The following is a 19,017-nucleotide window of genomic DNA, read 5'->3' as shown; positions in this document are numbered from 1 at the left end:
ACCCAGCCTTAAGCTTCAAAAAGGAAGAGCAAGGTGAAGAATACCTAGTGTGCCTCCTGACAGCTTGCAGACTATTTAAAATCTCCAGCCACAATTTGAAGCTCAAGAGGCTACCACATAACCCCACACGGAAGATGCCACATGACCAAGTTCTGGGACTGCGAAAAGGGGAAGCTTGCAACTCGTTTCAAATTATTTGGGAGAAACACAGGTACAGCATCCATCCACACCTATGACGGCTGGGAGAGCTGGGCTAGCACGCACGTGTCCACTCATGCCAGGAGAAATACTTGGTTAGGCAGCACTGCACCTAGAGCTCAGAGCTGCACATTCCCCATCACAGCTCCCACTAAATATCGCAGAAGCACCACAGGGTTCACACAATATCAGAGTCACACTGTGAGAACCCGAACTTGTCTGTATTGTGCAACTCCACAAAACTACTTTTGTTGCTATTATTAATTTCCACAAGGTGGCATCAACGCAGCTTTTTTTTTCTCCACCCTCTGCTCTCAATCAGCATTTTAGCATGAATTTAATTTCTCAGTCCAGAGTACACAGTTCAGGTGTTCAGCTAGTGCTAAGGACAGCAGAACTCTACCAACTTATGGCAGCCAAGGTTTTTTTTTTTTAATGCAAAGTTTGTATCTTTTATTAAATCAATTAATCTATATGGAAAAGTAAATAAACTTTCAGACACAAAGGCCCTTCTTCAGACTTCTTGAGGCTGTGCTTCTGTATTCACAAATGTGCAAAGATATTTCCTCCCACACTCAGGTTTTTAAAAAAGTATATCATAAGAGCCTAAAAACATTACAGAAAAATTTAAAAAAGTTTTTAAACTATTACCCAAGTATTGTATATTAAAGCAGTATTGTAAGATATCACAGAACATATACAAAAGTAGTAATGCAAACAAACAGCATGGCCACAAACGCCTAAGGGACACGGCATTTTAGCAAAACAGCATTCCTTAAAGACAATTTGTCCTGAACTCATCACACTTATTTTTAGGCACTAAACTGAGCCACTTAAATCAGAGCACAGACTAATATTACAGCTAAGTTCATCTGACAGCTCATTACCACAAATGTCCCAGCTCTCCTGTGCCCTGTCAACTATCCATGTCTTTCATTTCCCTTCTGCCACTTGCTCTTGCCTAACCTTGCAAACGGTATGGTCATGGGACTTGGCTATCAGAAAACAAATCACCTTAGAAGAGATTAATTTTCTGTTGTTTTATCCCTCCGAACTGGTTCACCACAGGGTCGTACATACAAGCATTAACACCACCACAAGGGAGGGAACAGAGACACAGAGTGTGAGGACAGGAGGACACAAGAAGAATGATCCCTCCAGGGGCAGCAACTCCTTAGGTGTGCTTGAGCAGACCTTACACATCCTACACTTGAGAAGCAATTCATCCCATCTGAGGGATGCAGAGATCATATACTGCACGGAAGTACTATACTACTTACGCTCCTCATTTAAGTGACTAAAATTACAAGGGACAAATTTGGCCTCTGTCCAAATGAATTTCAAGTTTCATTTCCAAATTCAAGTTTTAATTCCAAATTGAATTTCAAATCTGAAGTTGCTCAGTTGAGCAGACGGACTGTTCTGTAAACTCAAGGCATATCATTGAAAACCCTCACTGAAACCCTACTTCCATGTGGGTTATCGGACTAGCCTGTGGTACTCAAGATAATACTTGCCTTAGGAAAACAAGGGTGTCACCATAAATTAATTGGTTTTATCTTTATCATTGATAAACTGTAATACACTATTTTGTTTTCCCAGAAGTCTAGCTAGTAATATCTTTTTTACTTTCAGTGATTTTGGATTTGTGGGTTGTTGGGTTTTTATAGTTATATCTTTTGGCTCATGATCTTTAAAAATAAAAAAAATTATCATCCAGCTGTACAGTGTCTGTACAGAGATCCAAAGAGTCTTGAGAAACCTAGTGAGGGTAGCAAGCTAAGTCAGTTACTTGACAAAAGATAGCATATTTTTATTATTCCTTTTATAACTCCTCTCTCTCAGAACTCATCACCTTTTCAGTGAGCAACTCTATAGAATTATTTTGCATCATTTTTAGAGTATATAACAGAAGTGTTCTCAGCAGTCCTCAGTAGTTCTGGGAGAACTATTCTTCTCCCATGCACACTGCAATTAAGTATCAAAATGAAAGTTACATTAAGAGTTTGGTGGGTGGTTTCTTGGTTTGGGTTTTTTTAAAATCGAAAGGAAACCGGTAATTCCAGTCATGCTGTCCTGCTTTATGCAATATAAACAACTCATGAAAAAAACAGAAGCCATTTTATGGGCATATTATGCAACCATTTCCTATAAATTGTTAACACTGGTACCAATGTTGGTTTGGGAAGAAAACAAAGATTAAGAAATACATTCCATTTTGCATTTATAACGCATTCATCAAGTTTTTCATATCAATTAATTTTAAAAAATTTGTTCAATGTCTCAAAGGTTTATGTCATAGAGACAATTCTGAGAAAGTACAATACAGCAATTTTCTTTTGTAGCTGAGTAGTAGTAGGTAGATCTTCACATATGTTTTCACACTTTTATCTTCCTTGGGACACAGCACACGTAGGGGAAGAGGGTATATAAAGGGAAATATGTGACATGTCTTAGTTGCATTACATTTATATGCAAAATTCATTTTTAGAGCTTCCAGCGTTTCTTGCAGAGACTGAAGCTTCCCTTGTGCAAGGATACCGGCAGCTCGTAATAGCCCCAACAATTCATCACAAATTGCTGCTTACCATAGTAATTGCAGTTTTAAAATTGAAACAACAATCAATCTTTGTCTTGCTTACAGAAAAGGATACATAATAGACTTATCACCCATGTATTTTCGTGGGTTTGGTGCATTTTAAGCAGAGAACAATTTGTAGCTGAACAGTCTCAATTAAAATACACGGAGTAACAAATACATGCAGACTAGTCTCTAAAGCTCTCAAATCTGTTATGACAAGTGTAATATTGTACTGGTTCTAGACTAATGGACTGATCAGCATTCAGTTCAAAAAAAGCCCCCACATGCTAACGCCACTTTACTGTGCTGTCTGTCCTTAATTCCAATTTAAGTATCTCAGCTACAATACGGTGCTGTTTAACAAGAGATATTTTCACATAGAAATGCACATATTTTCATTTAGTATAATATTCAGGAATAGCTACTTTTAAGATACATTTGATAGTGTTTTCAGTACTATTCTACAGAATTAGCTTAACATACTAAAAGGAGTCTCATATACAAAAGATGGAATATAAAACATCACCACACTATAAATAGACATCCTGCTTTTTAGACTTAAAAATGGCTGCAGTGCCAATATACTTTACATTTAGTAGAAACAAATTTACCTTATCCCAATAGCAAGTCAAATCCTGAACATGAAGAATGACATTCTCACTATTACCATGCAGTTGTGGCTTGAAGTGTGAGACCTCATCAAGTATCAGAAAGTTCTGCAATAAAAGAAAAGCACAGGATATTGCCTAATGTGAGACTGAGAATGGGAAAGGAACCCAAGCACTTGTTTTTGGAAGAAGCATATAGAACATGAATTATGGGGGGAGGGGGGAAAAACAACCACAAACTGATCAAGGAATTACATTTCCAAAGAAATGCTCCACTCCTTCAACAGTGTACCTCTAAGTAGCTAACTGTCCCCTCCCTAAAAAAAACCCAGAATTGTAGATTTAATAGCATAAAAGTACTAGAGGATGACACCTGCTCAATAAACAGAATTCCTGAAGCAAACGGACCTTAAGAACCCATGGTGTCTTTTTCCTGAAACACTGACAAATCTTGTAGTTGTTTGACTCCCCCTTCTCATGCAGAAGAGGTAAAACCCTCACCCTTATCATTCCACTCCTTTGCTGGTAAAGGCTTATGTTGTTTCACTTGGAAGAACAATGAGGATGCAGTAAGCAGCTGTCCACTGTTCCTATTAAGCATTCCTCAAGTGACAAAAAGGTTGCAGAACACTATCTGAACCTCTCCTCCTTTCAAAGTCCACAGCATTAACACAATAAATTGCTTGCGCCTGCCTAACTGGTTCATTGCACTTTCACTACTGTACTTCTACATCATATCCCAGTCAGAGAACCTTTCCCTCAAATTGCATAAACATGCACTTTTGTACCACAGCCACACTTCTAGCACACCTTGCCTGATGCTAGATTATAAATAGCTCAAACACATTTAGAAAGGCAAGGGGCAAATTCTAGAGAAAACTTTCAAGGGTAACAGCTACCACAATTTTAAGACAAAACCAGAAAAATTTATCATGCTTTGAATCAGAGTATAAAGACCTTAAATAAGCTCTAGCAGACAATACTTTGAGAAAAGAAGGAAGGTCTTGATCTTAGAAGTCAGGATTAGTTAACAAGTTCTGAGCTAACAGTTTGCAGATGTGAGATAGCTGCTGAAGCCTGACAGAAGTCAGTAACTAAGGGCAAGCAGAAGGAGAATGCCAGGAGCCATGGGAGGGCAGGAAGAGCCCTGCTAAGTGTTAATAGCACAGAGGTACTGCTCAAACTCCAGCTGGCAGGTATCGTTTCAGAGCGCAGTGAGAAACCAAGCATTTTCATGCAGCAGTCTGCAGACTCAGTGCACATAAACATTTATCTCCACCAAAAGGTAAAAGGGCAAAGCCACACATACCTGAGCTCTCTGGCCAGATGAGTATCGCTGAGCACTGTTTTAGATAGGCAGGCCCAAATGGGTGTGTAAAAGAGAACTTGGGATAAGAGAGTGGTAGGCAGGGAAAGAAACTCCAGACACAGCCTAAATCAGTATTGGGGTGTGTGACTTGAGAAGAGGCCTCAGGAGTGTGATTTGGATTTAGATGATGGCTGAAATACCACAGCAGTTATAAGCACGGAATCAGTCTCTCATTGGTTCTGCATTTACCAGGAATTTTTCTTCTAGCAGTAGCATTCATCCCAGGTATAATTGGTAGCTAGCCATTTAACTCAAAAATGTTATACTACCACGTGTGGCAGATGTCAAATAAAACTAGTACAAATGAAGAAAAAAGTAGTACAGTTAACACCATGAATTTTAAACACTGGGAGAAAAAAATCAACACTAGGAATAAAACTTCCCAATGCAATAAGTAACTTAAGCCTTAGAGACTCTAAGTTCTCTTAAAACATTCTTCCATTCTTTTTGTACTTAATAATCTTTCACACAGATAAAAATAAAGTTGCTACCATCCACAGGATGCTGAGGAGCAAACACTAGCTTGAGATGTGACTGTGTCCTTAAAAGAGAAACCTCTATCTTTTGACAATTTGTGATTTTTTTTAAGCTGAAACTTATTCTCTTTTCTGCATGACTGCCAAAATAACCCTCTGAAAAACAGTTGCTCTCACTTTGTTTCATGAGGGGACCTTGAGCCTACTGCGCCATCACAAAAGAGTTAATAAGCTTCAAGAGATGCAGACCAGCTCTCAGATGTGTAGCTAGGGGGAGGGGAAGAGAGCTCAGGTGACAAACACAGTAAGGAGACCACTATTCTGTTTGCCACACAGTTTTTATGCATGTATAAATGCATATGGAGTAAAGGCCACTACTTCCCATCTGACGATCGTTCTTTATTGTCACCTGAAGCATAGTATCTCTTGCTTCCTTTTCTCCCTCTAAGTGTACCTTATGATTAGTGCAGAAACCTCACTTGTTCTACAAAACCTAAGAGGAAGCACCTTCTTAAAAAAAAAAAAATGCATTTTCAGTTTTGCCCAAATATACCTAGCCATCATATTCATAATTTTATCTGTACTTCTCACTCTCTTCTTCTAATTCCTTTCCACTTATTTACGTTTCAATAACACATCTTTGGTCAGGCTGCATCTTGTCATTCAGTAGCAAAATGTCCAACCCTGAAACAGTTTGGGAAATTGAAGCTAAAAAGTTGGTGACAGTAACAAGGATGCTATAGATTTATTAGGATAATTCTTTGCCCAATGAACCTCGATTCTGGATTTGGTTTCCAAGAACCATCCTTAAGGAACGTAAGTGCAAGGGAGCTGGAGACAGCTGTCAGAAACAAAATCGTGTGACCACTAGGATATGTCAGAAACAAAGAGGGGAAAAAAAAAAAAGGAACAGATTGTCATTGCCTCTGCTCAAGTGCCATTCTGCCATTCCTAAGGCATCTCTTTCAGCCACCCATGTCTCTCAACCTGTACAGCTTGAAAGATCCCTTGAAAGAGCACTGCTCTGCAGCTGAACACAGGGTATATGAGAGTACAGAAAGGACAGTGTGCAACATCCAGTATCCGAAGCACTTCTCTCCCCTCCCACAGTTTAGTTTAAGCAGTAATAATAAATGTTAATGCCTACAATATTGCTGTGGTCATGATTTTCACACATTAACCTTTTCTAACTCCATTTGCATCAATGTTTACAAAATGCTCCTTTGAAGTGCAAAGATTACCTCTTCAATACATTTTTTTGATGAGGGCTTAATACAGCTAGAAAATTTAACAACAAAAAACCTGATTTATTGTATTCAAGCACATGGAGAAGAAAATAAAATGGGAGATTTTTAGCTACTTTCATCAACACATGGCATAGTGACACCATGCAGAGCTGTATGATGACATCTAAAGGGTTTGTTTCCCCTATTCTAGACTAACCTGTGGTTTTTTTACAAAATTAAGCTCTAAAATGGATGGCATGCTTTAATTCTGTATTTCAATAACCTGACAATTTGTGATTTTTTAAGTTTTAAACTCAAAATGCATTTTGCATTTAAGTCTTTTGCTCTTACAGTTTATGCTAAAGTACTGGTACATGCAGCAAACATGACTATTTTATTCACAACACATACTAAACACAGCAAACCAAACAAAATACAGTCCATCTGCCAAAACCAACATCATTACTTATGTTCATCCTTACTGAATTTGAGTCTTCGTTCCAGTATTGAAAGCATCCACAAGACACCAGCTAGGGCTCCCACCCATCCTCCATAGCTGACAGGGTAGTGCAGTGCACATGGAATATGAGTATGAATCCTACAGCTCCTATTTGCCTGCTTTGTCCTCCAACTCCCAATCCCAACATATCTGCATATCTGTCCACATGTTCCTCTCCAAAAAGGCATACAACACCTCCTTGCACGTACACTATTCTCCTACATTTCAGCCTGCACTACCAGTGCACATCATGTGTTTGCACATGCATACACAGCAACATGTTCAGTTTTCAAAACAGGTTATTTCACTAAAAATCCTAAACTGCAAAACTAAAATAAGGCTGCTTTTGTCGGTGACATTAAACCAGTGTCAGAATAACAGAAGAAATCCACATACCATTCAAATCAATAACCATACCTTGATTCGTCGTATGCTAACCACTGCCTCGGATACTCTCTCAACAGCCGCAGGGAAGAACAGAGTTACTGTCAGTCTTACTGCACCATACAGGGACACTGCAACAAACACCCGACTTGCAGAGATAACCTCGCCAAGGAGTACATATGCCATGAAAGTCATGAACACTGTTATTTTGCTTGCCACAAAGAAAGAGGCTAAGTTCAGTCCTCGAAGGTAGGAGCTTTTCATAACCATGGCAATCTCCTTCCTAAAAATGCAAAATATAAACAATCACATTAATCTCTCCCATTGCAATTGCCCTCAAAAATAGGATGAGGGAAACCCACTCTTAGGACTTCACTTTTACATTCCTTCTCCTCCCCCTGAATCACCCCAATTCATATGTAAAGAACTGTAAAGGAAGTATGTTATATGGTAAATAACAAAAGAGAATTTAAAAGGCTTAGAAATTGAGTGGGGAAAATTATTATATTTAATATCTTAGTAGCTATAGAAAATGATTATTTTTCAGAGACAGAAAACCAAAATATTCTTTTTTTTCTGCTTTGGTCAAACTAGTATTTCAATTCAGATTCTAATCTGCTTCGAATCTTTCTGGGTTGCATACAAGAGCAAAAAGGAAAAAACCCTCTGTAGAAAGGCCAAACACCCACAAACTCCTTATCCTTCCAATATCAAAATCAAGTAGAGTTCAGTCGCAAAACTCCTGATAAGATCGACACATACTCTGCAGTTGAAAAAAGAGGGCAACTTCCAGAAGATCAAGAGTTCACCCATTGCCCAAGTATCTGACATTATTCAGCTGCTGCTCCTCAAGCTGGATCACAGGATTTGCAGTATTCCCTTTGATCTCTGTCTAAATCCTTCCTGATTTGGACCCTGCTCCTGGATTCTTTTGCTCTAGGAATTCTGGTTCATAATTCAGAAAATACTGATCTGTGAGGCCAATTGTTCTGCCAGCCATTACCCAAACTAAATAGTGATCGAAGTACAGCACAAAGCTGCTGCGTATGTTCCCAATTTCCACTTCAGTTAAATTTCAGTTTCCACTTCTAAATGACTCATCAAATCCAACCCTTAAAATGTTACTGCACTATCTACAATGTGGATGCCATCAGGCTTAACTTCTTACTAAAATAATAGTTTTTCTTTATCAAGTGAGCCGTAACAACTTACTACTCCCTCCCCATATATTCTAATTTAATCTGCTTGAAATAATACAGAATATAAAATTATGAAACAATTCCTAATTTCCCAAATATTCTGGCAATTCTCTGGGAAAATCTTGATCATTTTGATTACCTTCCACTTGGAACTATATACTAAGATTAGAGACTCAAGTTACGATTATACAATGTGAAGTAAATTAAATCCTCACTTAACAGACAGAAGGATGCAGGATGCGCTACTGGAAAACTAGTTAAGCAACTTTCCCACTATACTTGCCAAATTGGCTGAATTGACAGACTTTCAAAGAGTTTCAAAGACTTATTTTTTCAGCTTAAGGGCTCACAATCTCTGATCTCCTCCAGAGTACAGTGAAAGAACATTTGTATGTAAACTATTTGAATTGGGTCTAATTCAATTACTTCTACAATCCTGGATGAAACTCTTTTCCCACCCTCTAATAATCCTTAATAATCCTCTCACTATCTGTGGATAATCAGCAAGTTCTTTGTGCTACTCTCCATAAATATCAGATAAATTACAGCCTACCCGCAGGCTGCATATAATACACCACACTGTCTTAAGGCACAGAGTTATATAAAAGGAAACTAAAACAGACAACCACAGGAAAAGAGAGCAATGGAGGGGCTCAGATGTCATCTTAGCAACTGTCAAGGGCCACTGTGGAAATACTGGGCAATAAATCATCTGGCTGAATTTAAGACTTTTAACTACGGTTTTCCACACCACAGTTAAAGAAAAGAAAAAGGGCTCAAGTTGTGTTTTGGAAGAGCTTATTTCTCTCCATCATTAAAAAGGAAGCCTCTAATCCTAATGAGGTGTTGAACTTGGAAATCTAAAATTTAGTGATGTGAATTCACCCATTGAGGAAGCTTTCAATAAAGAACTATCCTCTCTGGCTCCACACAAGAGAGCAAAGCTCTCAATCAAGAATGTTCAATCAGCACAGGATCCTATAATCTGACGGAGGAAAGGATTATGTGCATGGGAAGAAATGTCTCAGGAACATTAGCAAGTCTGCAAGCCTACACATGGATATAAAGGAAAAAAATTCCTTTAAAAAATAGAAATTCCAAATAAAACAATTTTTTAAAAAATTAAAAAACAGAATCTACAGCAGGATAACAACCTTCTACTCATATGCTGGAGAGGGACATAACATGAAAATTAAACGATGAGAAATAGGCACCTGAACTCCTACAGTTGTCTTTTAGCACTGAATGCTCTTATACTGTCAAGTAAAATTGCAAATATTGACTGAAAATCAAATTTATGAGTAAGTTTTGATCAGATGCTGACAGACCTCCAAAATGAAATGTCTTAGGATACCAAACTCAGCCGGCCTTGCCAGTTGAACAACTAGGGAATTTCTGAGCTGCTGCCTTTCTCCCCTCCACCCTTCCCAAATGGCTTGAACAGTACCTCAAAACACAGAAAGGGAAGCAAAGTACTACCTGAGGATGCTATCATTTAGCACAGAAAGTCAGATTCCATATATTTATGAGAAGGGCAATGTCTGCTTATTGATTCCTTGCTATTAGTTTACAGAACTGTGAGGATGAAACTGTTCAATTACAACTACTACAGCTTATTAGTTGCTGTTTTTAAACACAACCATAAAAGGAAGCATAAAAAAACCCCAGAATTTATAAACATTAAAGGTTCTTTTCTTTTTCTGTCCCTTTATATTTTCATTCCTTCACCCTTGCTATAGAAAGTTTTTAAAAAAAAAAAAGCCAAAGAAGTTAAGTAAACCGCACTTATTAACATGTAAGTAAATAGAAACAAGTATAGGTCATATACCAAGCTGTATCTTTCCAGGATTACCTTCTTAAACCATTCACAAGTTCTGCAAATGACTTTTCCCAAGCATACATCTTTATTATCTTCATACCACTTATGACTTCATTCATGGTCCTAATCCTGACATCTGTTAAGGCAGCTGTCTTGCTTCTGTAAAAAGCACAAAGTAAAAATTCTCTGATTCTGAAGAGAGACTATTTACGATCGCATAACATACTCATATTTGCTTTTACTTGTAAGGGGAACACATATAATTGTAATTGCATTAAAGAGTCTTCCTAAAACAGTACCCCAAAGCTGACACACAGCAGACAGACTTGGTACATCTGTATTCCTGGTATTCCCTATTCTCAGGGAACTGAGAGTTGAATCAATGTTCAGAATTATACGTTAGCTTGCACAAACACATAGTATTTCTTAAACAACATATTATGTACAAACAAACCTCAAATAAAGAAATTTACAAATATTAAATTTAGAACTAAAGAAAAATCAGAAAATTACTTTTAAAAATGGTTTTGTAATGCCAAAATAACAACTCTTATGAGACATAAGGCTCTTTTGATGTTGTTAAGGAAATAGGCCTCTGTGTCTTTTGAAGATTAACTCTAGTTGAAGCACAGATTACTTAGTAATGGTACACAAGCTATGATTTAGGAAAGCTAATCTAGATATGGTTTAATAAATATTATTTAAGCATTAATTGTAATTAACACTAAATATATATATATATCTTAGTCCCACATTATGTTTGCACTGATGAACAAACTGGAAAATATATGTAATTAAATAATAAAGTCACAGTTTTAATTAGGAAAAAAGCATTGAAAGTTAGAAGCCATGTAATGAATGCATAAACCATGCTACTAAAGCCTATTACAATTCTGAATTCATTCATGTAGACAAACATATATTGCACAGTGAGCTATAGTAGTCCATATTCTGATAAAACATACCTTTTCTCGACAAATTACTTATTTTTGTATATTCCAATGAAAGTTAAGATTCAGAGATCATATTTTTTTAAAAAAAAAAAAAAGCAAGCTCTTTAGAAGGAGTGGCTATGTTTTGTCAGCTTAATCTGTCCCCTGTAAGATTTCTCTGATGCTCTGGAAGAAATAGCCATGTTTAAAGCACTTCAGCAGAAAGAATTTCAGGTGTCTGCTCGTCATTTTAAAAAAACTGCTCAGCACCAACATTCCTGCTGAAGCAGGTTATTAAGAAATATTTATAAAAGAAAACTGATGAAAGAAATGTAGGAAATTGGCCCTAATACAGTCAAGGCTTCTTAGTAAGACTGAGGAAGATAGCTTAGCCTAAACCAACCGTACTGACATGGAACAAGATTATCTTTGCTAAATCCTCTTTCTCTTTTTCAAAAAAACCCAAACCAGTAAAACAAAAACAATTCCTCAAAGAATGTAAGAGAGCTCATCCCTTCTTCCTCCTACCCACAACACCACTGCAAAAGCCAAAATTTAGCACGTGGTGTTCATATCTTTGCAGCAGCGAACAACAATTCTCACGTGCAATCTTTTGAAACAGTCACCTTTCAGGCCTAACTTCCAGGCTTGGTCTCCAGATAACAGAAGGTTGAAGATGACTCAAAAATAATGAAGTTAATGGAGGTTTCTTTTTTAAATGGTGTGAATCAAAGAGGCTATAGTTCTTATAAACCAATTTTTCAGTTTTTCCACTGAAATATTATCATAGTAACCAGAGTACATGCAGGTCAGGACGACTGGGAAACACACGTTCACATAGCATGCTTAAGAGTGCAGTAGGAAAGGAACTGAAAAATCTTCAAGTGTCTGAGAAGTCCCCTCTATGATACTAATAACCATTCTAAATTAAGCAAGCTGCAGAATTCCATTTTGCTTTCATGAGGCATATTTGGTGGCTTTTAATCATGTCTGACATAACAGTTCCATATAGCTTTTCTCTCAAAAAAAACTTAAAAGAGCTTTAAATGAAAATATTACAGTTGCATGGCTAAGCAGTGAAAAGGTTGAGCTCTTGTAAATAAATATATATAAAATGGTCTTCAGTCCCATAATCGAACTATTTCTCAAATAATGTATTAGGTCATGTGTGTTTTGTAAAACTTCTAGTACTCGTGCAGGTAAAAGCAATATCGCATAATACAGTGTATACCATTCCACAGGATACTGAGTCCATTTCTACAAACTCCTACAGCACTGAAGCTAATGCCGGCATCATACACTGGTGCACATATATGTGTTTACAAGACTGGGTCACAAGTACAATGCTGAATAATGGCACAAATTAGCTGCCACACCAAGCGTGCCTGGTTTTTAGCAAAAGCTTTAATCCTTAAATTACTTCTTCATAGGCTGATTTCCTTAAATGCATGCAGATCCCCAGCAATTGCCATTGTGAACACATTCATCATTATGGAGCTGGAATCCATTTCAGTTTTTCTAGTAACCAGAACTCCTGTTCACTGCACATTTCTATTTAAAAATACAAAGATCTGTGCACACCTAGACAAGCAATAGTTTTTCTGGTTAACAAATTATTTCCCTTGCACTGCATCCAAACAAGTGGCTGTTAATGAATGGGGAAAAAACCCAAACAACATTACGCTGCCACTGATTAACTTCTAAAATACATACCTTCAAGAAGAGATTTTTGTCACCTTGTTGTCTGACCCTGGACAAGTCCCTTAATCTCTTTGTGCCTCAGTTTCCCATCTGTAAAATGGGGATAATAATGCTTTTCACCATGGATAAGGCACTAGTTAAGTGCTAAGTATTTTAACTACTGACTCAAAGCTCAAAACCTCAAAAACCTGAAACTCAAAAAACCCAACAGTGAAGTAGCTTGATACCTATGCATGCATATCACACATGCAGTGAAAATGCACATATAAGAATACATTGGAAGTGTTCTATACACAGGTTTTATCATAAAAAAACCTAAGAATTCGACAGAGAACACTGAATGGCTCATTATTTGAGAAATAGCATGTAAGCATAATAACTGAAGACTATTACAGTGGTTACAAATAGAAGGAAACTTACAAGTTGGTCTCATTTTGTAATTCTCAGCTCTCTCTGCATACCTAGCCATGCAATGGCAATACCAGTCTCATTCTCTGGAAAACTTGTCTTAAAATGCAACTTGAAATCAACAGTAACTCCCTAAAAAGTTTTACTTACCCGAAGAGCTAGAAGGAACCCATTCACCCTGAATACAAATGCAACAGAGATGCATAACACTAGTAAGCATATGCATACACAGTAAAGGAACACAAAAATACTCCCATTTAGATTCAAAAGCCATTTATAAACTCATGATCTAAGTAGCGTATGATTAATTACACAAGAAAGTTACGAAGCAAGAACACTGAAGATAATTCAACATTCCCACTTGAGGCAAGTGGGTTTTTTAGGAGGAAGTCACAGAAAAACAAATTAAATCTGGCTGATAATGGAAAATTACTGCAAACTCATTTTATATTTCCACAGCCTAGAATCTTACAGCTAGAAACCTCACAGCTGGCATCAAAACCACCACCATAATTTTTTTTCTTCTTTTCTCTCTTTGTATTGGAGGAGAGAGAGTAAGATCTTTGAACACGAAACCTTCAGAGCTTTCTGCTGCAACTCCTGTATCACCCCAGCAAGTCAAACTTACGTCAGGACTGACAGTATTGCCTTTGTAGTAACCATTCCCTAAACATCACCAGACAGATGCTGATCTCAGAGCAGTACTCCACCTCCATCCAGTGTGCACATTTTAAAACCCAGGAGAGAAAAAAAACCTACAACCTAAGATGTGCGACCTTACCTTAGGGAAGAAAAAAGCCTCCCAATGCACGTCTGGACAGGAAGAAGAATAATCAGAACTGCCATTCCTGCAAGACATGATGGGCCTATCTCTATCCAGAGAAGTACTGTTACTGCTACAGCTTGAATTGGTCCAGCCCACAAGAAGTGCAAGAAAATAGTTACCTAGACAAATAGTTAAGAAACAAAAATTAGCTTTTGTCTGAGATAAAAAATTAAACCCTAATAACACAAAGTTAAGGAAGCACCTTTGCCCGTGGCAGGTACCGAGGCATCCAGCTAGAACTCTGCACCAGATTCAGAGACCTAAATGTACACAGAGCTGCCTCACCTCCAGAAAGTAAGCAAATTACCACATTGATTTTGTTTTATCTTCAGGCACCAGCATTTCTCTGACCTTAGGAAAACAGTAGGAAAATATTGGGGGGGAAGTATTTTTTCCTCCCATATTTTAAGAGAGTATTTCTCTTCCTATGATGTTTGAGAAACAACTAGAAGAAATGTTCATAAGAAACACTTAATCACTGGTGTGTAATCACTAATTCCCAGGTGGCCAAGAAAGCCAATGGTATGCTGGCTTATCAGAAATAGCGTGGCCAGCAGGGACAGGGAAGTGATCTTAACCCTGTACTTGGCACTGGTGCGGCCACACCTCGATTACTGTGTTCAGTTTTGGGCCCCTCACTACAAAAAGGACATTGAATTACTCAAGCGTGTCCAAAGAAGGGCAACGAAGCTGGTGAAGGGTCTGGAGCACATGTCGCATGAGGAGCGGCTGAGGGAACTGGGGTTGTTTAGTCTGGAGAAGAGGAGGCTGAGGGGAGACCTCATCGCCCTCTACAACTACCTGAAAGGAGGTTGCAGAGAGCTGGGGATGAGTCTCTTTAACCAAGTAACAAGCGATAGGACAAGAGGTAATGGCCTCAAGTTGTGCCAGGAAAGGTTTAGGCTAGATATTAGGAAGTATTTCTTTAGGTTGTTAGGCGTTGGAATGGGCTGCCCAGGGAGGTGGTGGAGTCCCCATCCCTGGAGGTGTTTAAGAGTTGCGTTGACATAGCACTGAGGGATATGGTGTAGTTGGGAACTGTCAGAGTTAGGTTAATGGTTGGACTGGAAGATCTTCAAGGTCTTTTCCAACCTAGATGATTCTGTGATTCTGTGACTAGTTGTACACAAAAACTTCTTAACTCAAACCCCACCATTTCTTCAGCCCCTTGGAAAGATCTGTAATACTTCTTACCTGATCAAATTTGTTCACATCATTTGACAGAAGATTTACTATTTGACCAGTGGTAGTTTTTGCCATAGCTACGTTACTGAGACGAAGTGCCTAAAAAAGTCAGAACAGTCTTAAATTTTCACAGCTTATAGACTACAGTACACCTATACACAAAAGACTCAATAGACAAATACAATACTGAGACAAAAGCTGAAGGTACATCTCAGCTTTTGCCTGAGAATATCTGTGAGCGGTTCAAGAACCTTAGATAACATGTGGGTTAGGTTAAATGTTCTGAAGAAAGTCCTGAAGAAGAGAGTATAAAAAAAGTATCTAGGGAACAACTGTGAGAACAAAAGTGCCACTATCTTCATGTCTGAAGTGATTAAAAATGGGAAAATACCAATAGAGCAAGTTATTAAAACTAAAGAGCCTGTAACTTTTCATTTGCATTGCTCTCCCCCACATTATGAGCATCTGTTCAAAACAGGAACAGAAAACTCCACCTGAAGACCAAATTAAAATCAGGACAATGTTTGGCCAATTGAAAGAATTCTATTTTGAATGAGATTCCTGACAGAAGATAAAAAACCCAAGTTATTTATTTTACACTATCAGTTCTTTCTAACGCTGCAAACTGTGCTTTCTGTCTTTGTAAATCAGAGTTAATATCCTTTTTAAAATTAATAAGTATTTCCCTTGTTAATAAGTCTGGTAAAATTATAAGATTTCTGAATTATATTAACTGAAGTTTAACACATGATATGAAAAGCAACAAGAGTAAATATTAAGTATTTTCACAGGTTAAGTTAATAGAAAATAGTACGCAATTATAAAATACCCCCCCCCCCAAATCGTATCTGGAAACATGCAGTCTGAACATTACTGCAAAGATCCAAACTGAAATTGTTCAAAGACACAGATAACAGGCCCCGCTTCCTTCTACACCCACTAGAAAGAAAACAGTTTTGCAGCACAAGTAAAACGATATACAAAACATGTTACGCTTTTTCCTGTAGCAGCAATAGTTCACTCCTCAAAAACACTTCACATTTTTAGGTGGTGCACAGCTACTTCTCCCTCTCTAAACAGTTATTATTAGGATTCCTTTTTGATCAATAATCTAACCTGAAAAGTGCTGTTTCAAAATATTGTTCCAGTATTTAAAATCAGGTGCAAGAACATCAGACATCAAAGTACTATTCAAAGCATCATTTCAACTGAAGTGCCTTACATTTCTTGCACCTCACTGTTGGGTTACAAAGATAGTAATCACAGAAAGAATCCCAACCCTAACTTCATTTAAACCAGCAGGCAGAAACATTTAAGACTCCATTAAGAAATTCCTCTGACATTCCATTAATAAATCTAGGACACTGGGTATATGAGAAACAAGATTTAATTATTTGAGAAAACCATCACTTCATTGCCTGTCTTAAACCATTTGTCTCTCATACATCTGAAATCCCCCACAAAGCTGCCTGCAGGTAATGCAGCCACAGCGCATCCACATTTTTAACACGTTTACTCCACATGACAGATCAAGGTTGGTAAGTTCCTAGAAAAGCTGTTAGATATCCATAGACCATAATAATAGGAGTTCAAGTGATGTGTGTTTGAAGAAGTTGCCCACCAGGGTGTGTTTACAGCACCTACTGCTACTGACAATCCTTTACCATACAGACACATCTGCTATTTGAGGTCCACCTAAGCCACCTGGGAGAACACTGCACTGGTGTCATGTCCCACTCAGACGAGGGAAACAAGTGACTTAAATTCGTAATTTTGGTAATTTCCCTTTCTACTACATCGAAAATACAGCAACATATGAGCTGCTATGAAGTAAATTAACTCTATCCCAACCAAAGTCAGTGCACTGTGGCTTTAAATACTGCTCTGACAATAGTATTTATGAATTCCCTCCAAAGGTAAGAAACACTACTGAATATTATCTAGGGCCGCACACCTTTTTAAAAACCGACTGTAGTTTAAATTTACATTTTATTTTACATTTACCAATTATCCGTTTTCAGCACAAAGATCTGCTTGATTTTCCATCTATAATTTTTCCATACAGATGTATTTACCAGCAAGCACCCTTTCTCGAGGAAAATAGGTCTTAATTATATGAACTAATGAAAGCAGTTTGCATACTTGATGTCTTAGGTTAAACTTTTTTTTTCCCCAGATGTAATTGGGCAGGCCCAATTTCAATTCTTTAACCATTCTCTGCCTTCCATACTCCCATCTTACTGTCTTAATATCTTCCTGCCCCAAACAGTTAATTCAAAAGCACATTAAAAAGAGAGAACTGGCCATAGAAAGAAATAATATAACTGTCCAGTCAAATAACTTCTGACGCTTTTCTGGCTGCTTTATGTCCCAACCAACTACTCCACAGCTTAAACTGCTTTAGTGTTTATTCTGAACCTCAAAGAACTTCTAAAAGTTAAGTCTTCAAAAAAAAAAAAAAAACCACCACAATTAATCAGCCTCCCATAAGTAGTGTTTGGCTTTAAAACATGAGATTGTGAGTCATAAGACAGATTCCATTTTCATTTTTGTTATAAGCTTCCTGCGTGCATCACTAATACTTCTTACAGATCACAAATCATCTTAGGAGTTTGAATACATGGTTTTTGCAAATGATATTTTAACCTTCCAGGAAATGAAAAAGGGTCTAAAACTCGAGCATCTGAAGTTCTCCATTAAGGATGCTCTCTCATTCAACCCATTCATCCTTGCAAATCCAAGTTTTTATTTACTACAGCAATTAACGAACACTGTAAAAGTGCTGGTAAATTAGCATACAGATTCTTTCGAAAGCCTGTATAAGGATAAAGAGAAAGTATGACCTATCTATAAGCCTCAGATAATGAAGACAAATGATTAGAAAGGTTTATCAATGTTCTGCTGTGACCTTAGCCTTTACCCTCAGGAGTAAATATTTATGAGATGAGGGGAGATCAATTTTCCATTTAATCACATCTCTAGAAAAAAGGGTGCACATTATGAACACTTCTTTTCCAAGCTTCTAAGCTAATATCAACACAGCAACAAACAACATCACTATATACATATTTCATGAATTTCCAACTGTGTTATGATAATCAGTTTAGTAAATTAATACCTTAGAGAGATGTTTATGTACAAGAACAGTGCGCCATGTTAGAGCTCATTTCCCAGAAGATAATTTCCAAGGTATCAGAAGAGGGAGGAGAATAAATATGTGCATGAAAAGCAATCACCACTTACAATGGGACATTTTTACTCTTCACTTTACTGCTTTGCCCAAAACCTTCACGCGACCTATACCAGTAGTACAAGTGTTTGCCTTAAGTGGATGGTACCTATGTTTAATGATTAAAATAACATGGATTTCTTTATATTCTAAAGAAACTTTACAGTCCTGATCCTTCAATTAAACTTCTTTGCTGAGGTAAGAACTGGCAGGTCACTCACTATTCTAGCAGCACTAAAGCTAGAAAGATAGGGCATTTTCCCTTCCAGCATCTCCAGCATGGACTTCCTGCTTTGAAGGAGAGATGGGCTCAGTGGTTTGGGTATTGCCAACAGCTTCAGAATAGGGAAGCAGACATTTACAATTGGGTTACATGC

General features: G+C 37.6%; 1 protein-coding gene across 7 annotated transcripts in view; it reads right to left on the bottom strand.

Annotated features, from left to right (window-relative positions):
• Nucleotides 1–19,017, bottom strand: part of ABCC4 (ATP binding cassette subfamily C member 4 (PEL blood group)) — a 155,872-nt gene that overhangs the window by 117,171 nt on the left and 19,684 nt on the right. For all 7 annotated transcript variants that reach the window (XR_012627605.1, XR_012627606.1, XR_012627607.1 and 4 more), the window contains exons 5-9: nt 15,421–15,510; nt 14,182–14,345; nt 10,393–10,518; nt 7,375–7,624; nt 3,391–3,495 (exon numbers count right to left, since the gene is read on the bottom strand). Coding sequence is in view for 4 of the 7 variants with exons in the window: in XM_074859423.1 (XP_074715524.1) it covers nt 3,391–3,495; nt 7,375–7,624; nt 10,393–10,518; nt 14,182–14,345; nt 15,421–15,510 (735 nt within the window). In the remaining 3 variants the exon portion in view is untranslated. The remainder of the gene's footprint in view (nt 1–3,390; nt 3,496–7,374; nt 7,625–10,392; nt 10,519–14,181; nt 14,346–15,420; nt 15,511–19,017) is intronic.

This window comes from Strix uralensis, chromosome 2 (genome assembly GCF_047716275.1).
Source record: "Strix uralensis isolate ZFMK-TIS-50842 chromosome 2, bStrUra1, whole genome shotgun sequence".
NCBI lineage: Eukaryota > Metazoa > Chordata > Aves > Strigiformes > Strigidae > Strix > Strix uralensis.
The sequence above is the reverse complement of the archived record's forward strand: the minus strand, read 5'-3'. Positions and strand labels throughout refer to the sequence as shown.